Below are 25,417 nucleotides of genomic sequence, written 5' to 3' on the forward strand. Positions count from 1 at the left end.
TAATAGGAGGATATGTTATGCAGTATTTTTCAAACTTGTTTGATCATAGAATGCTTGTGACTAAAAACACCTGTACTAGACTAGTATTCTGTAGAACAGTCTTTGGTAAACACTGATTTAGTCAATCACCTGCCTGACAGCTGGACTATGGAGTGGATATTTTTTTTCCAGGTTTCTTTGAATAACGTAATTCTAGGTTAAAAATCCTTCAATCATAGGTCACAATTAGGCCTTCACTAGTTTAATATCACACAAGATGAATTCACTTGAGATAAGATATAAAAAATGCTTTTTAGGTAGATGAAAAAACTCATGCAGTGGGAGTCATGACAGGTAAGGTAGGACATTTCTGCCACTCACTAGCTGTCCTGTCTTAAGGAAGTTACATAAGTTATCTCTGTCCCAGGATCCTGACCTATACAATGTGAGTAGTACTACCTCTCTCTCAAGGGATTGCATGATTGTGTGTCTGTTTATGTGTATGACTTCTTTAAATTTAATCCCTGTTTTAGCTGCAAGGAAATGAATTTTAGTTTCTTCAAAAGCTTATGAAAAAAAGATGTGAAAATTTATTTAGGCTGATTTTAGTGTAACATTGTTTTTTTATAAAATAATTTTATAAAAGAGTCCATCAAGATATTATATAGAAAATGCACACTAAGGTAATATATATACACTTCATAAAAATAGAATACATCTTGGCAATTGTTTAGAGTCTATTACCACCATGTACAGTGTATTGACATGCAATATTTATGTTAATTTGAACACATGAGATTTTTAAAAAACCAAACCTGTCCCACTGGTATCTTTAAAAATTGTTTTCATTGACAGGAAAATAAAATTCTGGAACGTAAAAGTTCTGAAGCTAACGGGATGAAAGTTTATATTAAAATGTTAAAGTTCCATGCCATGTACAACTGTCATGAGGGCAAAGCGATCTTTTTCTTTAATTATTATCATAAGTGGTTCAGCTGATCTCACAAAATCACTGAAAATAATATCCTTGTTCTGAATGTTCCATCAAGATAAGCACCATTTGGGATCAAATAAGCCTTCTAGTAGCTGTACTATATTTTAAAAAATGAGTGGTGTCTTTCTCCTTAAAAATGAAAATAGGTAAGTCCTATTATAATGTATCAATACTTACAAAAATCTCCAGAAGTTATTTTATAAGCTTTGATCAAAATACTTAGTAACTACTTTTATGATTCTAAGAACAGTCAAATGCTCAAAAACTCTATTTGACTCTGAATCAGTTGTTTTTTTGTTGTTGTTGTTTGGTTTGGCTTTCAGGAAAATGATCTTAGGTACTACACTACTATAAACCATCACTGATATGTCCTGTTAGATGTTCAGAATAATCTTTGGGAAGTAACTGCTCCAGTGTAATAAATAATAAGGGACTTTTCTAGACCATACTTCAAGATATGACCATGGTGGGATCATGAAAATACCTCAGAAGTACCAAGGAAGGCACACAAAACAGAGTGTAGCACCATTTTCAAGTTGCCAAGATTGCAACTGTTCAAGAGACAGTAATCTGGAAGGGGGCTTGATTGCCATGATTAATGCAGTTTAAATATGTGGAATAGGCTTTGGAGAGCTCCTTAGTATGGATAGGCAGACACAGCTATATAAACTATGAATGTGGTCTGATATTCAATGGTCCCATTGGCACTGTAGGATGAGGCTCGGACCCTCATGCGGTAGGTCTCTGCTTCTCGTAGTGGTCGTGTTGTATACACCACTCCTTTCAGGTTTTCATCCCTCAAGGCAAAAGGAGCAGTCTGTTCCTCATCTACCATGAGGAAAGTTGTCCTGGGATGCATCACTCCATCCTGCGTGTATGCAACCAGCCGGATTAAATCTTGATTGGTGGCTATTCCAAATGGGAGGGAGACGAGTTTGTATTCCAAGGCATATGGGCTCAAGGCACATTCCAAATCATTGGGTGGACAGTTCTTGAGGCAGAACCTAAGGACAACAAACAAATGAAATACACATAGTTATCTGGAAGCAGGAGGAGGCATGATACAGGTGATAGTGATCCATGACAACTTTTAGGCACTACATGCAGGAGGCAGCCTGGCTGTAAAAGCGGTAAGACTCAGTTGTGTTCTGTGTCACTAACTCAAACCAGACACCAGATGACTAGGAGAAGATGCTGGTGTGAAGTCAAATATGTATCTTGCAGCTCCATTAAAAGCAGAAGTGTCTGAGCCATTGAAGTAAGTATGAGTGCCACAAGAGTATTTTCTTTTTTTTTTTTCCTTTAACTGCTTTATTAAGATATAATTCACAGACCTTACAATTCACTCATATAAAGTGTACAATTCAATGGTTTTTAGAGCATTTACAGAGTTGTACAATCATCGCCACAGTCTGATTTTAGAACATTCTCATCATTCCCAAAAGAACATTTTAGAACATTTCCATCATCCCCTTGCCCATTAGCAGTTACTCCCCATGCCCCCAACACACACCCCAGCCCTAGGCAACCATGAATCTACTTTCTATCTATATATATTCTCCTATTCTGGACATTTTATGTGAATGGAATCATACGATATATGCTCTTTTGTGACTAGCTTCTTTCACTTAGCATAATGTATTCCAGGTTCATTTATGTTAAAGCATGTATCAGTACTTCATTACTTTTTATTGCTAAGTATAATAATATTCCACTGTATGGATATACTACATTTTATTTACCTATTCATCAACTGATGGACATTTAGGTCTTTCCACTTTTTATCTACTATGAATAATGCTGCTATGAACATTTCATTTTTACGTGGATATATGTTTTTGTTTCTATTGCATATATATCTAAGAGTGGAATTGCTGGGTCATGTAATAACTATGTTTAACATTTTGAGGAAGTGTCAACTGTTTTTCAAAGTAGCTACACCATTTTCATACCCATCAGCAATGAATAAGGGTTCTAATTTCTTCACATCCTCGACAACATTTATCTGTCTTTTTAGTTGTGGGGTGGGGGGAGGGGGGAGGGATAGCATTGGGAGATACACCTAATGCTAGATGACGAGTTGGTGGGTGCAGTGCACCAGCATGGCACATGTATACATATGTAACTTACCTGCACATTGCGCACATGTACCATAAAACCTAAAGTATAATAATAATAATAATAATAAAAGAAAAAAAACAAAACAAAAAGACAACCCAGATTAAAAATGGCAAAGGAGGTGAATAGAAAGAATAGAATATCTATTCAATATTCTTCAGAAGATATTGAAGTATATTCAATATCTTCTTTTATTGGCTTCCTTTTTATCTCCAAAGAAGATACAAAAAATAGCCAGGCTGGGCACTGTGGCTCATGCCTGCAATCCCAACACTTTGGGCAGCTGAGGTGGGTGGATCACTTGAGTCCAGGAGTTCAAGACCAGCCTGGGTGACATGGCAAAACCCTGTCTCTACAAAAAAAAAAAAAAAATTAGCCAAGCATGGTGGCCTTGCCTGTAGTCCCAGCTACTCAGGAGGCTGAGCCAGAAGGATTGGTTGAGCCCAGGAGGTGGAGGTTTCCATGAGCCAAGATCATGTCACTACATTCCAGCCTGGGTGATAGAGTGAGAATCCATCTCAAAAAAAAAAAAAAAAAAAAGAGGGAGAGATAGCCAATAAGCACATGAAAAGATGTTCCATATTATTAGCCATTAGAGAAATGCAAATCACAAGAGACCACTTAAACACCCACTAGGATGACTATATTTAAAAAGACAGAGTATTTTCTTTAAAATGAAAAGTGAGTTTTGGAAATAAAAGCATCTGCATATATATTGGAAACAAGTACTTCTTAAAGAGGAATACAAGCTACTGTTTAATTATATAGTACCCTAACACTGTTTGAAAGGTGAAACAAAATATATTGATTTTTTTTCTAAAAATAATAAAAGGTCAATTAGGATTTCTGGTGGGGAAGGGGTACTTCTTTTGTAATTGTCGTTCACATTATTGTAGATTAAAAAGCTTTATTTTCTTTTACCAGAGCGTACACTGCCTGCTTTTTGAGTCATGATGACTTTTAAACTGTTTGCCAGAAACCGATGGTAATAAAGAGGGGAAAAAATGCACAGAGAACCATTTTATGAAGATAGGATTCTTCAGTCATAGTATTTTTAGAGGTTTTGTTAAGTCTGTATTTTCAATTTTCTCCTTCCTATTCCACGTCCCATCAGACCAATTGAAAATAGGTTTTTGGTGGATTCTGGGCAGTCCACACTTGACTATGCTGCAGTAACTTGGTAAGCGTTACCAAGAGGAAAACAAAGTGAGCTCCGGCCAGTATTTGGTTTCAGAAACACCTTCCTATTAGCAGGGCCTATCCAAGAGGAATATTATCACTTGTTTTCAATCACCCTGTTAACTTGGTACCTGGATAGAGCACAACATTTCTGGAAGGGGAGAGAGAAAATAGAATGGTAGTTTATTCAGAATGCAGAAAAGCCTGTTTCAGACAGAAGGAAATATAAGCAAGATGATGTATGAACGGGCAGACGACTGACTCATCCTCGCTCATCTCCGTTCTCAAGGAGTGGTGAGTCAGTAAAGCAACAGAAAAGGTGCTTCATGGTGGGCTCTAAGTGTGCAGAGCCCTTACCACCCTGAGGCAACACAACAAAAATGAAAAACTTTAAGGAAAGGCAGGCTCTATCACTCCATCAAACACTTGCTGCTGAGGCAGAACCCACCATGTTACATGTTATATTCTGGGAAGACTGCTCCAGGCAACACTGGCAGCCAAGAGTGAGCTTGGGTGGCAGTGGCTGCTGCAGGATGAGCTCATTTCTTGCCCATTCATTGAAGAGAATACTTACTGTAACCCCACATCTTCCTGGAGTTAGTGACTTCCTGTGAGTTACACATGACAAGAGACAAAGTTTATGTTGGTCAAGGAGTGGAAGGAAGGATTTTCAAAAGCATGTCTGGGATGAGAAGGCAAGACATACCCTGAAACAGGATCCCTTTGGTAGTTGGGTGGACAGGGTGTATCGATGCACTGGTAGCTTCCTCTCATGTTGAAGCACATGCGATTGGGTCCACAGTGTACATTCTGCTCCAGACACTCATCGATATCTAGGGACAGCACAGGGAACATGCAGCATCAGCAATGAGGGTGAGAGAAGGCCATCAGAGCAGGCACTGTGGATGTGTGACTAGAATGTGGAGGGCTAGCCTTCTCCTCCCATGAATGAACTTAGTCATACCTAAGCTTCTTTAACCACAAAATGGGGATCATGACACCTGGCGGGGTTATTTCCCAGATTGCCTCGAGCACATATTTCTTTATGTGAAAGGACATAAAAAAAATGAGAGCTATAAAAGTAGATGGGGAGATATTAAGAGCTCTCTGGTGTCTTTTATATTTGGGAAATACCTTGCATTTGAGTTTTATAAAGCAATATTTTAAATGCACTATGAACAAGCCAAAAATTTAAAGGACATTTGTGAATATTTTTTGCAAAGTGAAGAATCTCCTTAAAATGAGTGATCCTTGCCGAGTGTTTTGTTTTATAATGTCAAATTGTTGAGTGGAAAATAGGGTCTTAGATATGAAAGGAGTCAAGTTATAAATCCAGGAGAGATGGTACAGGCTAGTCAGATCTTGAGGAGAGACAGACAAAACAGGATCAAAGGAGTGGCCCAGGCACCACAATGTAAGCTGATCGAATGGAGCAGTTCACCTTGATCTGGACTGTGTTGAGTCTATCTTCTGTTGTTACAGTAGTGGGATGCTCTCCTTAGGCTAATGGTATGGGGAAAATACGCAAATGAAATACTCTTTATTTTGTTGTTTGCTACACTAAGTTAAGTAGAAACACACTTAAGTGCTTCCTGAAAATGAGTGTTTTTGAGCCACCACTCTTAATTTGGGGTTTATTTTGAGCATCAGGGGATCTGTGAAATGTTTGCGTGCGTATGTGTGTGTGTGTGTGAGACAGAGACAGAGAATGTGAGATTGATTGATGGTTGGATTTTCTGGAAAGAGGGTCCATGGAGTTCAACACAATTCTTAAGGAATTTTAAGATCCCAAATGTAAGAATGGTATTTTAGAGCAATGGTTTTCATACTGGGGCATCCTCATTCCCCTGGTGATACACGAATGTTTTCTAGCAGTATGAATGCAGGCAAATATTTCAGGGAATCAATTCCCATATTCTCATTTTCCATAATTCTCCTCTCTAAAGTCAATTTGCCTGAGAACATCTCATGGCCTGGAGGTCTCTATTCCCTTCTCCCTGTTTCCAACCTTCTGATTTACAAAGACTGATTGCAACTAATCTCAGAGGATAAACAGGGAGTAAGAGTAAGAATATTGGTAATAAAGACTGATGGTGGCTGGCAGGCCTTATTTTATCATGGCCACAAACCAATGGTCTTAGCTCTCTATTTTATTTTTTTTTTGAGACGGAGTCTCACTCTGTCACCCAAGCTGGAGTGTAGTGGTGCAATCTCGGCTCATTGCAAGCTCCGCCTCCTGGGCTCAAGTGATTCTCCTGCCTCAGCTTCCAGAGTAGCTGGGACTATGGGCATGCGTCACCATGCCTGGCTGATTTTTGTATTTTTAGTAGAGAGGAGGTTTCACCATGTTTGCAGGCTGTTCTTGAACCCCTGACCTTTGGTGATCTGCCCACCTCGGCCTCCCATTAGCTCTCTATTTTAAATTAGATTTCAGAAGTGGGTTGGTTGTCATGGGGACACCTACTAACATTTTTGTTTGAACAGAAAAAATCACCTTAGACTTTTTCTGACAGTAGATCTGATTAATTTGACAACGAGTACAGACTTTCAAATTATATAGTGGCCATCCTCCATTAACCGAGGGAGTTAAATCTGCAGCTCTGAAGTTTTGATGAAAATATATTTAAAGCTTGAGCACATTAACATAACAATCTGTATAAGAATGCCAGAATTCACGTCCTTTGCAACTATTTAAACTTATAAGAAACTTTAGTGGTTAATTTTTAAAAGTATGAGTAAAGTACGAGGTTTTCAAAGTCTAAGTCAATTGGCTGCATATAGCATTGGTCCTGAGATACAAGAGGGAAAAATGACAATTAAATGGACTAAATTGGTTCTCCACAGGTGGGTCCTGATGGTCAAATGCACTTCTATCATGGAAGCTGTGCTAAGAACAATGTTACTACGATGTCATTGTACAGTAGTACATAATTTGGTAGTTGGATAATGGTATTTATATTGGGACTTGATACAAAAATAAGCATTTTAGATTTGGCTCCAAATATTTTCTAAGGAAACCACAGACAATGCAATTATTTATTTAAAACAATAACAGTCTGCACAAAGTAAAAAGATACTGGGTTAGAATGATACGGAGTAAATAACTTTTTAGTTAGTTATATGTGCTGACAATGATGTAATATGCTATTACTAGTATTATACTAGGATTGGCTTTCCTACAGGAACGAAACACAATGTGAAAAAACTTATTTCAGTGAAGTCTTGCCTACTGCCTCTGTGAAAAAATTTCTAATTATGATTTTATCAGCCAGGAGGGCTTAATCTTCTTGACAAAATAAGATTGTCTCAGTGACGTGAAAAGCCTTCTAGAAAAATGTGAAATTCAATTAGCCTTATCTTCCTTCTCTCATTAAAAAATTTTCTCTTCATATTCATCATCCACATTTTATCTCATTTTCATCATGAACTCTTGCAGAAACATGAAGCCAGTAGGCCGCAGGGGTCCATGATAGTGGTGGTGTGGAGACTAGAAGCTGGACGCACATCAGTGTGCATAATGAGTTGTTATTTAGTAGTTACCTTATGATATATTTTCATTGGGTAAATATGAATCTATAAAGAAATATCAGAATCTATTATAGAAATATACGCTTTCTATTAAAAAGCTTTCCTAAGTACAGAGGTGCTGGGCAGGTGGCCCTCTTCTGTCTCTGGTCTATTACCCTCTCCTCAGGGTGAAGCACTCTCTCTAGGAATCCACTCACTCTACTCATTTACTCTACTCACTATTCTTAAAAAAAGAAGACAGAAAAAGAAATAGAAATTGTGTTGTCTTCTGTTCATGGATGATGTGATGTCTGGTTTCTATTAAATATAAGAATATTATGATTGACATGAAAGTATTTTGTAACATAAATATTGCTACAAGAAAAGAATCCCAAAATGAGCTGAAAATTTTTATATTAACAGTTTTAGAACATATGAATGTATTTAACCAAGTGCTTCTGAATACGAAAAATTTAGGATAAACATACTTGAAACATCTGTCTCATAGAAAATATAAGTAATGTAGATTCTTGATAAACATGCATTGCATTTTTAAAACACAGATGAATAAGAGCACTCATTTTAAATGCAGTGCTCATATAATGTTTCCAAATTTTTAGAAGTAGATTAGTGGTGCATAAAATTAGCATAAGGGTCCTTTAGTTTCTCCTCTCTGCATCTTAGGCAATTCTTGATTGGTCACGCTTTTTGTTTATTTTGCAGTCTAGTGACTTTCACTTTTGACTAGAGTTTCTGTCCTTGTTCAATGTCAAATTCACTTTAATTTTCCTTTTAGTATTGAAGTTTGTATCAGTAATTTCTAAATCTTTCAAAAAATCATATGCAAATAAAAAGCAGTCTTTGGTTCCTTATAAATGCCTCAAACACTTTCTAAAACTATAAAAAGAATACGAGTTATTCTTCAGGGCAAAGAAAAAGGCATAATTGTTTTCTCTCAAGTCTTTTTAAAACCACAAAAATATGTAACCCATTTAAATTGCAGACATTTCAAGTGACACCTGTTTCTGATTTGTCCACATCATTTTCCACTCTCTGTAGCACAACTGAAAGCTGAAGAAGGTTTTGAACTAAATGAGTGACAAAGGCAATTAAAAAAAATAAACTGGCACAATTTAGACAGGGAGAAAAATTCTCTAATGAGAATAAAATCTGGCTAAGGGGTTGTGCGTTTTGAGTGGTTATTCCAAATGCTTCGGTATCTGCCCTGTTGCCTTCCTTGGTGCCTGGGGTACCTGGAGGGGGTGTGGTTTTAGTGTGAGCATCGCCACTCCTTCAGGAAGACTCAGGTTGAAGAACTGGGGAAAAGTTGTAATATCTGGACAAAGTGCTCTCACTCCATCCTGCTGCCTCAGTGCAATGCTCCTGGTGCTCACAGCATCCCAGGAGACAAAGGACTATTCTAGACATATAGATCTGAGGTCAAGTCCTACCTCTGCTCTTGATTATTCTAGGACATTAAGGGCTCACATAATCACTCTGAGAATTAGTTTTAGAATGGGTACAAATTATCTATCTAATGGGTGCCCATTAGAATGGGTACAAATTATTGCCCTTGACATATTTATACTGCTGATTAAAGTGAAATAACAGTTGCTTTGGAAAAAGGTAACAATACGATTAAATAAATTATTCCAGTACTTTAAATCTGAGTAAAATTCTCTGCATGGGGTAGGTTCTTAAGAAATGTTTGGTGACTGATGGCCCAAAGAGAAAGTTATTACTCAACTTCATGTTTCATCTCCGGCCCACATGACCCAGTGGGGGCCCTCAGGGAGTGTGAATGAGTGAATGGGTGGGGTAGGGTGGTGTGGGAGGAGGTGGGAGTGCTTGTGGTAACTAGGGTGAAGCCATTGTCCATCCTGGTTTTGCCTCCTGGAACCCATTTTCCATAAGCTGCATTGCAGCAAGTCTTTTGTGAATCCCATAAAGAGAAAAAAATTCAATCTAAATTTGATTGCTGCTGATAAAGCACTCTTTTGGAGCTTTTATTTGCTATACTTTACAAAGGATATAATTTTCCATGACACAAATTAATACAATTCAAAAGCTTATTAAGACCCACATAATACTCCTAGATTTTGTCTACAAAATTCATGGGTTTCTTAGAAGATTTTTAGGAGCTATACAAGTTCTTATTTCTCCTTAATATAAGTGCATGTTGCAATATAATCAACTTTACCAAATGACAATGCTCCTTTCACATTTTCGTGTAAAAAGGGAACTACTGAGATTGATGTTTTATTCTTTGTCATTGCTATATCTTGCCCAAAACTCTGTTATAAAACCAATGAGCTATATTTTGTTTTATTTACATATCTGTCTCCACTAGACTGTAAACTCTTAAAGGGGAAGATTCTATCTTATTTATCTGTTTAAATCCTGCAATGCTAGCACATAATTGTTCCACATCAATGTAGACTCAACGAATGAATGAATCATTTAATTAACTACCAAACTGATCACTTTAAAAATAAGTTTAATAAGAGGGACAACATATAAAATAATATCTAACACTGAAGTAAATTTACTGAGTAACCTTCTCATTTTTCACTTCCATTTTAGTGGAATTGTAAAAAAGTTTGAAGAGATCTATTCCCATTAAGTTTTAAAAATATATAATATGAACTGGCTTAGCCATTCTTGCTCCTTCTAGAAAGACCATACCAAAAATGTTTCTCAACTATTTTCTTTGCTTGCTTCCTCTCCCATTGCTTCTCCTCCTTGCAAAAGCAATGTCTGAACATAATTCTGACCCATGGGAATGGGAAAGAAGGGGAAGCCACTAGGAGAACGATTATTCAAAAAAAAACTTCTCACACTCTCTGTTGGTTTTTAGTCAAGTTTGCAACAATAAACATCCCAATGTTTTCTCACCTTGGCATGTCTTTCCATTGTGTGTGAGTTGATAGCCAGGTGGGCAGATGCATTGATAACTTCCAAAGGTATTCTTACACTCATGCTGGCAGGCATCTGTATTTTCACATTCATCAATATCTGTTCAGGAAGAAGACAGAGAGTTATCACCCCACAAGAAAAAAGCAGACACTGTGAACAGAGCCAACTCTCATCAAGTTGTTGATATACATTAGAAAAACTTCTTGGTGATTTTATACTCATGTGTTAAAAAATGCTCAGAGCTATTTTCTATCAAGATATTTTTTATGTTATAAAAATATTGAATATAGTACTATATACACAGTACTATATTACAAAATATGGACTTTGTGTAAGCACATATATGCTGAAGTCCCAAACTGGTCAATTTTTATATTACTTAAGTAAGAGTGACATGACAGAGGAAACAAATGTAGACAGGATCCTAAACCACCAAAATATGAAACTCTTTAAGGATAGTAGAAATTACCTAAAATATAATGTTCCTATTGAGATTAATTGCAAAAAGGAGTATTTGTTTTATTGTATTTCAACTTTGGCTCTTTCTCTCTCCCTGCAGCCTCACCCATGCATAGCTTTCCCATACACAGATATCACATGGAAATGTTTTTTATTTTTGTGACAAAAATATTCATTTTTTACACAATTCGAATGTACTAATGACAAGTACATACATATATAGTTGTGTTACCTTTGGCAGGCCATTTAACTTCTCAAGATCTCATTTATTCTTCTGTTAAAAGGGACACTTGAGACCATCTGCCCTACTTCACAGTTTTGTTGAAAGGTTCATAAACAGTAATATGTGGGAAAGTTGTCTATAAAGGGCTATCTGCTATTATTAAACAAAGCCATGAAAATGGCAAAAAAGTAGGGTGAGAATAGATAATAATTCAAAATTAATTGATATTTGCTTTAAGGATAAAGTATGTTATTTGGGAGGCTGAAGATTCCTTGTCCCAGTGGTGTCTTGCTTTGACTAAAATTAAAATTTGCTCATAATCTCTGAGCATACACCAACCAGTGGAAGACTAGTTAACCGAAGTGTTGATTCTATGACTTGTGTGAGTTTTTACTTCTTTCCTTTAAAATCAGCTTTAACATAAAATAACAGAAATGTAAATGATGTTGAACTCCAAGTTGTTAACACACAGCTTTCCCAAGCATGAATTTTACAGTACCCCCAAGTGTGATTTCTGCATTCAGAAGGAATGCAATGGTCATTTTTCCTGTTATGCTTTAGAATCAATTTCTTCAAAAACTAAACTTTAGCCCAAGTCTAACAAGATTTCACACTGTTAATTTGAATCTTTCATAACTTGTCTGTCCCAGATAGTTCATTAAAAGCATTTGGTGCTTATTGCAAGATGGTCTTGTTGTATAATTCCAAAGCTGTCTGCAATCTTACTGTATGTTTCTTCATTAGTCCCAATACTATAAAATACCGTATTTTAAGAAATGTTTAAGCCTATGAATTGCCCCCAAAGAAACTTAAATATCTAGTAATGGACTAGCTATAAATTTTTACTTTAGATTCTCCAAGATTGACCCTTACTGTGAAATAGTGGCTGCCTCAAATAGCAGATGACTGTCTGAAGAAGACGATTGTGATAACATAACATTGGTTTAACATAAACAGAAAACAGAAAACATTTATAAGCCTCTACTATGTGAAACTGCAGTGATAGATAGTGATGAAGTAGAGAAATGAGTTATTAATCAGGAACCTTTCTTAAAATAACTTGGACCTTCTGATAATTTGGAAGAAACCAGCTAATGGTGTATGGTGTGGAGGGTGTGGTTTAATTCATTTTTCATAACAGATTTTTGGGCAGGAAAGTAAAGGTAGAACAAAAGAAAGTGCTTGTCTAAAAGGAAGGCTGAGAATGGGATGGTAACCTATTACCTAGGCTGTGAAAACCCTCTAGTGGGGATGACTATTTGGAAGAAACTTTGAAAGACAAAATGTCAGATGTTAATTCTGTCAATAAAAGAATAGTGAACAACTTTAATGAAGAGTCAGATCAAAATTGTGGGCATAAAAAATTACCAAAACTCAGAACAGTTTGTAGCAGATTGACAGTGTTGTTTAACATACTAGCAAGAATACTGGAGTCCACATATTTAGCAATTAAACAGTATTTGACCACATGGGACGAAATGTAGAGAATTGTTAATGCATTTATGTTTGGTGGTAGAAGAAACGAGCACTGTCAACAATTCTGGTAAGCTAATCACAAGGTAAAAGTTTCCATATTCCTTATATTAAGCTGCAGGTACATCAGGGTAAAAAAGATAGAAAAGTGCTGGAAAAAATATGAACCTAAAAAGCAAAGGGTAAAGTTTGAGTGTCCAGAGTGTCCAGAGGGACTGAGGGTCCAACTGAGTAGAGATGATATGGGAAGATGAATCCACCTAAGGTTGACCAAGTAGTCCATCTGAGAAGATAATAATGCAGTAACAGGGCTTGGGCAAGGGTAGAAAAAGAAACAAAAAAAATTGAAGATAGAAGGAGAAGAAATGTTTAAAAAATGTTTAGCAAAAAGCCTAGTTAGGAGAGAGTAAGCAAAGTGTAGAACGCTTTCCAGAAATGTAAGAAAATGAGGCTGGCATAGTGGTCTTTGAATTTAAACAGAATTTGTTTCTTCCCTCCCTCTTTACTTCCCTCCTATGTTCTTTCTTTGCTAATTTTTTCCAGCTAACAAATAGTAAAACTAATTCATGCTTGCTAATTCCTTTTGAGTAGGTCAATGACATGCTAATTGTAGATGTTCACAGAAAATTGAGTTAAATGAGTGACAGATGGTAATGTTTGCAACTTGACTGAAAACAAGGTCTCAATTCTTAAGTTGGAAATTATACTTCACTTTTGCAAACAAATGAAATTATAGACTTGTGAATTTAGATAAAGATACTGCAAGCACATATTTCAGAGTGATAGAAGCAACTTAATTTTGTCCCAACTTATATTATCTTTTCAGTGACATACAAACATACACAATAATCAAACAGCAATTCTACGGGGACTGTGGAGCAACAGTCAATGGGATGTTGATTGTCATACAGAACAACAAGCAGTCGACTGAGAAGCTGACACTTTCACTTTTAAACCACTGCTTTTCCATCAATCCGATGTGGTCATAATCTGATGTCATTACATTATGTGGCAATATTTACATCCTCTTTTAAATAAACTATATTCTGGATGCCACTGAAATTTATTTCTACTTAGCATCAAGTTTAGTAACACCTTCAGGGTGACCAAAAAGAGAAACTTACTATAACACAATAAATTATTAGAATGCCCACATGTAAATCCACAATTCACTTGACTCAAGTCTGTAATAGTTTTTAGGTGCCAAAATAAATGTCTTGAAATTTTGAGTCATTCCGGACTTGAGATCAGATGTAGTTCACTGCACTCAAACAATCACAGGTGTTGTACACATACTTTGACTCTGATCAGTAAGAGAGCCCACAGAAAGGAAATGTAATACGGCTGACATTTACCTACACATGTGTCATGGCTTGCCTCAGAGCCTTCAGGGCAAGTTTTCCTAATAGTCCTTCTAGTCCTGGAGAGAGATGTTCTGCTGTTTCTATACTCTGAGTAGGAGCTGTAGAGATGTGAGTACTGTCTGTAATGCTGTTGAGGTTGATAGTTGTTTCTCACAGGGGAGAACCGTGCAAGGTTATAGCTACTGTATTGAGTGCCATAATTTGGCAGCCTCTCCAATCCAGCGCAAGATTTCCCGTCCCCTAATAAATGTTGTCCTGGCAGACAGATACACTTGAAGCTGCCGGGGGTGTTGGAGCACTGATGTGCACAAGGTTTAGGCACTTGTTCACATTCATTAATGTCTGCTCGTGTGCCATGACATAAAAAAGAGAAAAAAAAAAGACACATACATACACACACAAAACACAGGAATAAAGAATGAGTCTGTGAAACAAACTGAAGACATTGTTACCCTCCAAAGCCAGCCATACAGTAATTTCTCCTCAACTGTTGTGAACTTTTGAGAAAGCTTTAATCATTCAGTTATGAACATGGGACAGATTCTGCAAATCTCCCCCTAAATACTACATTATATGCACACATTTTATTTGAACATTCACATTGAAGCAAGTGGCTCAGAAAACAAGACACACTAGTTCTGTGAATTCATACTCCTTTGACTCACTTATGATGGCCTTAAGATCTAGGGAGCTCTGTTTTCAGCCTTGTCTCCTTGATCAGTTTAAGCTAATTTGGTATATGTTTTTACATGTAATTCTAAGAGTAACATTAAGATTTTAAATCTTAGAAATACTACACTAAGCTTTCTTAGTTCAACTAGGCAGAGACATCTTAAATTGTTAAAATTTGTGTATCTTCCTTGGAAAAAGGTACAAGAGAGTGTGGAATCACAAATGAATATAATTTTCATCAAACTTCACTTATAAAAAAGTCTCAAGATAGTACCTCTTAATACAATCATATGTGTACATTTGGGAAATTTCTCTCTTTTTTCTCTTTTGACAAATATTTCAGATGGAATTCAGATTTTTCTACTGGTTTACAATGTTGGAAGTTTTCTAATATGTCCACATACAATTTTTAAAAACGTAACTACTTTTATGTTCATTTTTAAATTTTTATTTAAATGACTTGGTCTTTCTGCAAGCATCTTTGCCCTCCTAATTCTCCACATAGCAGCCAGAGTGATCTTTTCCAAATGTAAACCATATCATATTGCTTGTCTGCCCAAGACCTTTCATGTTTTCCCATCACATTCTTTATTATGGGCTCTTTATCCTCCTTACCCTCTGCCTACCTTTGCTCCAACAGCCCGACCCCTTGGTTCTTCCTTGATTATGGTCAGTGCATTCTTTTCTGAATGACATTGCCCTGGCTTCTTCTCAGCCTGAAATACACTCGCTCAGACCTTCCCATCGTGGCTGCTCTTTCCTTTTTTTTTTTTTTTTTGAGATGGAGTTGCTCTGTTGCCTAGGCTGGAGTGCAGTGGCATGATCTCGGCCCACTGCAACCCCTGCCTCCTGGTTCAAGGGATTCTCCTGTCTCGGCCTCCCGAGTAGCTGGGACTACAGGCATGTGCCACCATGCACAGCTAATCTTTTTTGTATTTTTGACAGAGACAGGGTTTCACTGTGTTAGCCAGGATGGTCTCGATCTCCTGACCTCGTGATCTGCCCGCCTCGACCTCCCAAAGTGCTGGGATTACAGGCGTGAGCCACCACACCTGGCCTGCTCTTTCCTTTTGTCCAGTCTCTCAGAGAGGCTGCCTGGATCACAGTGCTACCACCCCAATCTGGGTCTCTCTCTCTCCTGTTTTATGTCTCCTTAAAGTGCTTATCACTGTCTGAAATTGTGTATTTGTTTTGTGATTCTTCTTTCTCTCCCTGGAAGGTAAACTCCACGAGGGCAGAGACCTGGTCTGCCCTGTTTAGCGATGTATTCCCACAACCTAGAACATCATCCAACACAAAGTAGGTGCTCAATAAACATTTGTTGAATTAATGAAGGAATGGGCTTGATATCATGTGCCAAATCAAGCCGTGAACAGTAGAAACAAAAAAAGATCATATGGGAATATGTAGTCTTAAATACACGAAAACCAGAGTTCAAAAGCTAAGGTAGATCTTAATTTTATCAGTAGAAGCAGAAATGAAATCACATCTCTAGTTTGTATTTAGTTATAATATTGGTAACTAGTGTCTCTAATCTTCCATACCATTATAAGTTTTAGAGGTAGGAATACTGGCAAAACTACAGACTTTAAAATTTTATTTTCTGAATTAATAATTTTGAATTAATGAACAAGCCAAGCACATTTTCCCCCAACAGATTAAAATCAAGGAAACAAGGACATAGAATCAGTTCTCACTAAGATATAAACTCACCAAACACATAAAATTTTAGAAAGTTATTTTCTTTCTATTGTTAGGTCCACACATGGAATCTGTACTTGTATAAATTGGAAAAGGGAATGAAAACCAAGTTCTTTAATTCATTACCACAGTGGCATGAAAGAGAACAATATAGGAAGGTAGAATAAAATAGTAAATTTTGCTTTAAAAACTATTTTAGTAGGTAAAAATTAATATTTTAACTCCTTTCTTTTTTTTTTTTTGAGACAGTTTAACTCTTTTTTTTCTTTCTTTCTTTCTTTTTTTTTTTTTTGAGACATAGTTTCGCTCTTATTGCCCAGGCTGGAGTACAGTGATGCAATCTCGGCTCACTGCAACCTCCACGTCAAGAGATTGTCTTGTCTCAGCCTGCCGAGTAGCTGGGATTACAGGCGTGAAGCACAGTGCCCAGCCATTTTAACTCTTTTATTGAGGCAACGGTTCTGCATTCTTGTTTTATTCCCTAGCACAATGTCTGAGATCCAACTGGTGGCCAAATTGGTGAATAAATACACCTATTTCATTCTGAAAAGTCACGGTTATGGCTGATCAAGATGTTAAACTATATATAAATGATAATATCTAAATAGAAGACTAAAATGATGCTCTGTATTCCTGTTATTAAAAAGCATTTTCTTTTAAAAGAGTTTCTAGTAATGGTATTAGTTTGAACATTTGCTACATACAAAATACTATGCTAGGGATTGCATAAAGACAGAGCTAAGTCTTTTTGGGAGAATTTGCTATAAATAATCATTAAGTAGACAAGAAGGCAACCAATTTGAAAAGCATAGCATGAAATCCAGAAGCTAGTATTTAAAAGCCCACAACATTATTTTAGTGTAATTGAATATTCTAAGGAAGACTACAATTTGATAGATCAGTTTCTTGATTATAAATGCATTGATTTTTACCAAAAGTATGTGGTTATCTTACAGATACTTTCTATTTGCCTTCATATTCAAATATAACTAAGATGAAAACAAATAGGCAACTGGGGAGAAATGAGATATTTTTAGCAAAGGGAACAGCACACAGTAAGCATTAAATATATGATAAAGTAATTATCCATTTATTTAAATTGCGTGTCCCTATTTTAATACCTCACACCTAAACTTTCATACTACATACAAATATACTTCATGCTCAAATAAAATGTATCTATGCAAACATTTATGTCATGTGCATAGAGATATAATCAATGAGATAATCTTGATAATTAAGTTGTGATGGCAATTATATCAGAACCTCACTTTGATATGTGTGGCGTATATAGCAAGCACAGAGTAAGTGATTATTATCACTTGAAATGTCAGTGTAAATTGAGCTCAATATGAAGTCTCTGAAGAAGTATCCAAATTGTGTTGAATGACGTAAATCAATTCACATACCTTATTATTGTAACAAGAGACCATTTGAGGATAGAGAAAGTGGCCCTAAGGGAGTTGGTAAGGCTAGGTAACTACATCAGTAGCTTTATTGCTCAACAAGTTTCTATTAACTTACCCATGCAGGGTCTTCCAACTCCTTGAGATCGATAACCTCTTGGGCATACACAACGATAGCTGCCTCTTGTATTCTCACATATCTGGTTATATCTGCACTGATGGGTCCCATCTTTACATTCATCAATATCTACAGACATGGAGGCAATAATAAGTAACATTTCCTCTTTCAAACCCAAAGTCATTGTATTTAAAGTCAGCATTCTGTAGAATTGCCAAAGGTTGCATTTCTCACCAAGTGGTTGAGATCATATCAGCTTACAACTTGGAATCAGAAACCCTGGGTTCAAGTCTCAGCTCTGCCACTTATTAAATGGCTGCTTTTCCTCCTCCTGCTCCCTATTATGGAGAGAGTTTTATTCACAGATTTCTTTTTTTCTCCTTCTCTATATCCCTTCCTCCTTTTGCGATCTTATTTATACAAGTGATTAGAGTTTAGTCAGATTGAGAGCAATAGTGCTACATTGCTTCTGATCTACAGTCCCATGTTTCTAGCTGCTAGCTGGACATCCCCATCTCTCTTTGTTTTACCACTACTTCAAACCCAGAACACCCTCAGTGCCTTAACCTTACTCCCCTATTTGTGATAACAGCAGGACTGTGTTTCAAGTCCATCAAGCTTTAAATGATAAATTATGTTCTGTATTCTGCTATTGAAAAGCATTTCTTTTAAAAGAGTTTCTAGTAATAGTATTAGTTTGAACATTTGCTATATACAAAGTACAATTGTCAGTCATCTTTAACTTATTCTCTCAGTTGCCAAGATTGGGTAGTTCTATTTCCTTCAATCAAAACCATGTATCTCCACATTTCCATTCCCACTAGGCTAGATTTTTGCCGTAGCTTCTTAAAAAGTTTCTGATCTTTCAACTCATGTCTAGTTAAGCTTATACATAATTAGGGCCAATATTCTGAAAAATATTTAGAGTTGCATGTAACTGTACTTGATGCTCTGAGTTGGCTGCTACTTTTTTTTTTGAGATGGAGTCTCGCTCTGTCACCCAGGCTGGAGTGCAGTGGCACGGTCTTAGCTTACTGCAACCTCTGCCTGCTGGGTTCAAACAATCCTGCCGCCTCAGCCCCCAGAGTAGCTGGGACTATAGGCATGCGCCACCATGCCCAGCTAATTTTTGTATTTTTAGTAGAGATGAGGTTCCACTATGCTGGCCAGGCTGGTCTCAAACTCCTGACCGAGTTGGCTGCTACACTTAAATGATAAGGAGAGTATTGACCTATATCTATAGTGTGAGAGCTGAAACCAGTCTTTGAAATCTGATACTTCAACTCCCATCACCAGTTGTTTTTTTTTAAATTATACTAAACCACCATGAACTTAACAACTATCAACAAATGGCCAATATTCCTTCATCTATATCTATCCCCCACTCCTATCATATTGTTCTGAAACAAATCCAAGATACGATAATTTTATTAATATTTTAGAATTGATTTTTTTAAAGAAAAACTGTGCTATTTTTACAATGAGAAACTTAAACTCAAATTTCTGTGTAATCATAAGACTTGTCCAAGGTCAGATAGCCATCAAGAAGGAACAATGAATTTTAACACTTTATCCCTAAGTTCAGCTCTTTCTCCCCTATACAAGGCTTTCTTGCTTTCCTTTTTCTGTCATCTCCATCTAGTAACATCCCAACTTATATTTAAATGTGATCATTTCCATGACCTCCTTCATAGTGACTCCTACTGGATACAGTCACTCTCTTGGGTATTCCTGTAGAATTTTATTTGTTCCTCTTTATGGTGTTTCATTCTCTTCATATTATAGGTTTTTGCTTTTTTGGGGGGAGGGGGTATAGTGGAGTAGGCCAATTTAACCCATAAATTCTTTCTTTCTGCTGTGTTTTTTAGCAGGAATGAGAATGGGAATGGTATCTCTCTTTCATTTTTGTAAATCCTGCAGTTGCTAGCTCTGCTAACCAGGCTGGTACAGCCTAGACATACACAGAACAAATGTAGGGAGAACTATAATGTACCTTTGTGTCTGGTCATTGATGTAGAATAGATAGGCAAAGCATAAATTTTGGGCAAATTATTTATTTTATTTGTCTGGTCATGGATTTGATATTTAAAGAATATACAGCTCCAAAATAATTATATTTTGAATTTTAATCTCTACAAACATAATTTTTATTTCCTCCAAGAAATTCTTAACATATACGCTAAATTTTATATTAGAAATTATGTGAGATAATATTAATGCTTGTGGATATTAAACTAAGTAAACCAAATGTTTAATTGATGGGAGCTCAAAATAGTCATAAGTTTTCATAGTGAGCTTCCATTTCTGGGTACAGCCATGACCCTAGGACCTGGAGCTCAATTATCCTAGAAGTTGGGAGTACTTATGGAAAAAGAAAGATTTCCCTGTTAGCTTAAATTTACTCTAATCACTAGTTTTAAAATGAATGCCTTACTTGACTTGTTGACGGTAAACTGATCTCAGTCATGGAAACAGCCAGACACTCACCAATACAGGTTCCATTTTCTGCCTTGGTCATTCCATTTGGACAAAGATCAATGCACTTATAGCCACCACGGGTGTTCTTACAGTGCTGATCTGGTCTGCATACATTTTGTCTACACTCGTTGACATCTTGATAAAAGAACAAAGGTAATGTAGATTAAGAAAATTATTTATTCACCTTTTCCAGAGAAATCATACTTTTGGATTTTAGGGATATTATTTTTATATATATTCATTGCATAATCATTGCGTAAGGTTAAAGTGCTTAAATTCAACAATGTATGTAACACACTTTAAAATATAATAAAAATCAAAAACAAAAACAAAATATTGTTTTACAGAGCAGGTAGCCATACCAACCATTTTCTCCTCTTAGAAAAATAAAATTTATATACACTAACTTCATTTGTGTACATATATATGTACATACATATATGTATAGATATACTTTTGCAAAAAAATTAGAGGAAATGTTATGAAGAATGGGTATGTAATTAGAAAAAGAAACTCATAAAACAGCATTTTTTGTCATTTTGGTTTTGCATGGATTGCATACATGCTGCACGCTTGATGTCCTATATAGGAACCAGTACCAAGACATGGTGTATGCATTTAGATCAGACATCATTGAGAAGTTATAGAGGTGTCATTCCTTTAAATTCAAAGCCCTTTTCTTACCCATGCATTTTCTGCCTTTGAGCTGATACCCAGGTTCACACCCACAATGGAAACTTCCTATGGCATTGAAACAGCGCTGGTGACAGGGGCTGGATTCTTGACATTCATTAATATCTGTTAAATAAAACAAAACTTTCATTATACGCTATTAGGAAACCTGAGTTAATTTATCCCAAATGTTTAACATTTTAATGATCTTGATCATTACCATGTTTAAGATCTTCTCTAAAACCTATCCAGTATATTTGTACTCATGTGATCTGCCAAATACTTGATAGAACTAATTGCTGGAGAGGGTATCTCCCTTCAATACTTTTAAAAGTAGACAACTGCTAATGACACATAACTATGTCAATGAAACACTCTTCTACTTTAAATATTTTGCCATTTGGCTCTCATTCCTGTTTCTTGGAAGTTCCAGTCCTGGAATGTTACTGACAGACTGGGATGCTGAAGACAGGAAAAAACTCCAACAACACTAAGGTCTTTTGCAATTGTCCTTTCTTCCCCTTTCTTGCTGCTACTAGCTTGGTGCAAGTCTTTATCCACCTGTGCCTGACTGCATCAACATCAGCATTTCTCTACATTTGCAGTCACTGCCACATTGTACTTCCCAAACACCATCTGGGTCATAGTGTAACAAAAACAGTGTGCAGGCATGAACTCCTCAAACTCTTGGGGACTTGCCTGTGGTTTGTACCTTCTTTCCTTTCCTTTCCTTTCCTTTCCTCCAGTCCCAGAGGAAGAAAGTCCTCTTCTCTTACTGAAGAAAAGTCCCCCCATTTGAGCTTTTGAGCTCTGCAGCCCATCTTACCCTTCCTCACCAAGGTGAGGACTGTGGTCCATCAATCATTCCCTCCTCCTATGCATTTTAAAAGTCCTTCCAGTCTATCACTGATGGGCATTTGGGTTGGTTCTATGTCTTTACTATTGTGAATAGTGCTTCAATAAACATACGTGTGTATGTGTCTTTATAGTAGAATGATTTATAATCCTTTGAGTGTATACCCAGTAATGGGATTGGTGGTCAAATGGTATTTCTGGTTCTAGATCCTTGAGGAATCACCACACTGTCTTCCACAATGATTGAACTAATTTATACTCCCACCAACAGTGTAAAAGCATTCCTATCTCTCCACCTCCTCTCCAGCACCTTGTTGTTTCCTGACTTTTTAATGATTGCCATTCTAACTTGCGTAAGATGGTATCTCATTGTGGTTTTGATTTGCATTTCTCTAATGACCAGTGATGATGAGCTTTTTTTTTTCATATGTTTGTTGGCTGCATAAATGTCTTCTTTTGAGAAGTGTCTGTTCATATCCTTTGCCCACTTTTTGATGGTTTTTTTTTTCTTGTAAATTTAAGTTCCTTGTAGATTCTGGATATTAGCCCTTTGCCAAGTTGATAGATTGCAAAAATTTTCTCCCATTTTGTAGGTTGCGTGTTCACTCTGATAGTTTCTTTTGCTGTGCAGAAGCTCTTCAATTTAATTAGACTGCATTGTCAATTTTGACTTTTGTTGCCATTGCGTTTGGTGTCTTAGACATGAAGTCTTTGCCTATGCCTGTGTCCTGAATGGCATTGCCTAGGTTTTCTTCTAGGGTTTTTATGGTTTTAGGTCTTATGTTTAAGTCTTTAACCCATTGTGAGTTAATTTTTGTATAAGGTGTAGGGAAGATGTCCAGTTTTAGTTTTCTGCCTATGGCTAGCCAGTTTTCCCACCATTTATTAAATAGGGAATCTTTTCCCCATTGCTTGTGTCAGGTTTGTCAAAGATCAGATGGTTGTAGATGTTTTGTTATTTCTGAGGCCTCTGTTCTGTTCCATTTGTCTATATATCTGTTCTGGTACCAGTACCGTGCTGTTTGTTACTGTAGCCTTGTAGCATAGTTTGAAGTCAGGTAGCATGATGCCTTCAGCTTTGTTCTTTTTGCTTAGGATGGTCTTGGCTATACAGGCTCTTTTTTTGGTTCCACATAAAATTTAAAGTAGTTTTTTCTAATTCTGTGAGGAAAGTCAGTGGTAGCTTGATGGGGATAGCATTGAATCTATAAATTACCTTGGGCAGTATGGCCATTTTCACAATATTGATTCTTCCTATCCATGAGCATGGAATATTTGTGTCCTCTCTTATTTCCTTGAGCAGTGGTTTGTAGTTCCCCTTGAAGAGGTCCTTCACATAAAATGTGGCACATATACACCATGGAATACTATGCAGCCATAAAAAGGATAAGTTCATGTCCTTTGCAGGGACATGGATGAAGCTGGAAACCATAATTCTCAGCAAACTAACACAGGAACAGAAAACTAAACACCGCATGTTCTCACTCCTAAGCGGGAGTTGAACAATGAAAACACATGGACACAGGGAGGGGAATATCACGCACCAGGGCCTGTCGAGGGATTGAGGGGGTGGTTAGGGGAGGGATAGCATTAGGAGAAATACCTAATGTAGGTGATGGGTTGATGGGTGCAGCAAACCACCATGGCACGTGTATTGCTATGTAACAAACCTGCACGTTCTGCACATGTATCCCAGGACTTAAAGTATAATAAAAAAAAAAAGTCCTTCCTTCTTATAGTCGTCTTTCCAATAAACCTGTAGATATAATCAAAACTTTCCTCTCATAACCAAATCCCTCTCTCAGGTCCATACTTATCTCAAGCTCCTGCCACTTCTCTCTTGCTATATTCCAAACCCTTCAAAAGAAAAATCACCATAGTTGGGCTCTTCACTTCCTCACCTCACATTCCAGATTGCCAATGTCTCTTATTGTGTACTTGTTTTCTATTTGACATCTTTTAATTTAACCTCTCAAAATCTACAATGTGTTAACTTACATAAACACAGATGTGATCATATACCTTTTTTTTTTTTTTTTTTTGAGACAGAGTCTTGTCACCCAGGCTGGAGTGCAATATGATCTCAGCTCACTGCAACTTCAGCCTCCTGGGTTCAAGTGATTATCCTGCCTCAGCCTCCCAAGTAGCTGGGATTACATTTGTGAGCCACTGCACCTGACTGTGATCACATACTTTTAAAAGATTTTTCTTAGTGCAGTTTTTTTTTTCTTCCTCTTCCTCTTTTGGTTGGGCTCCCTTCTCCCTTTTTACCCTTCTTGCCCACCAAAGGCAAACAACATTAACTATCTAGTATGAATAATAATATATTTCTTCTGCAGCCACATAAATATCTCCACCTAAATATATAGGTCCATTTCCTTTTTTCTTTGGTTTTTCCAGTTACATACTCTTTTCTGCAAAATTATACATACATTCCTACGTCTGAATTTTTCTCATGGATGCCCAATGGTTCATGGGTGTAGATGTACCATGCTTCATTTATTGATAGACATTCAGTTTTGGATCCACTGTCTTTTTCTCTATGAAAAATCCTGATAGCAGCTTTGTTTATATTTGCCTAAACTTGGAGGCAACTAAGATGTCCTTCACTAGGTAGATAAACTGTTCTATCTAGATAATGGAATATTTATTATCGAGCAATTAAAAGAAATGAACTATCAAGCCATGAAAAGGGGTGGAGGAAACTTAAATCTTACTAAGTGAAAGAAGGCAATCTGAAAAGGCTGCACAACTGTATGATTCCAACTATATGACATTCTGGAAAAGGCAAAACCACAAAGACTAACAAGATCAGTGTTTGCCAGAAGTTGGAGGAAACAGAAATGATTGGGTGAAGAACAGAGAATGTTGAGGGCAATGAAACTATTCTGTACCACACTATCATAGTGGATACATGTTGTTATAAATTTTTGCAAATCCATAGAATGTGCAACACCAAGAGAAGCTTAATCTAAGCTAGACTCTGAGTGATAATGATGTGTCAGTGTAGGTTTATTGACTGTAACAAACGTACCGCCCTGGTGTAGGATATTGATAGTGAGGAAGGCTGTGTGTGTGGAGGGAAGGGGTTATATGGGACTCTATGTACTTTCTACTCAATTTTGCCGTGAACCTAAAACTGTTCTAAAAAATAGCCTATTAAAAACATCATTCAACAAACATTCTGGCAGTCTTATGCAATGGAATTTTATGAAATAGATTTTATTGGACTGTGTAGTATGATCTCAATCAAATGGTAACAGGCAAATGGTCACTCAAAACCACTGTGCTATACGTATTTAA

General features: G+C 36.8%; 1 protein-coding gene across 4 annotated transcripts in view; it reads right to left on the reverse strand.

Annotated features, from left to right (window-relative positions):
• Positions 1-546: 546 nt before the first annotated feature.
• The window catches only part of HMCN1 (hemicentin 1), a 446,669-nt gene continuing 421,798 nt past the window's right edge, over positions 547-25,417 (reverse strand). For 3 of the 4 annotated variants that reach the window (XM_024256979.3, XM_002809691.5, XM_054550269.2), the window contains 7 exons: positions 21,272-21,385; positions 20,597-20,722; positions 18,110-18,238; positions 14,204-14,554; positions 10,673-10,792; positions 4,977-5,103; positions 547-1,977 (listed from right to left, as the gene is read on the reverse strand). In XM_024256979.3, the coding sequence (XP_024112747.2) occupies positions 1,611-1,977; positions 4,977-5,103; positions 10,673-10,792; positions 14,204-14,554; positions 18,110-18,238; positions 20,597-20,722; positions 21,272-21,385 (1,334 nt within the window). In that variant the 3' untranslated portion in view covers positions 547-1,610. The remainder of the gene's footprint in view (positions 1,978-4,976; positions 5,104-10,672; positions 10,793-14,203; positions 14,555-18,109; positions 18,239-20,596; positions 20,723-21,271; positions 21,386-25,417) is intronic. The other variant, XM_024256990.3, reaches the window with a different exon arrangement.

Source organism: Pongo abelii, chromosome 1, assembly GCF_028885655.2.
Source record: "Pongo abelii isolate AG06213 chromosome 1, NHGRI_mPonAbe1-v2.0_pri, whole genome shotgun sequence".
NCBI lineage: Eukaryota > Metazoa > Chordata > Mammalia > Primates > Hominidae > Pongo > Pongo abelii.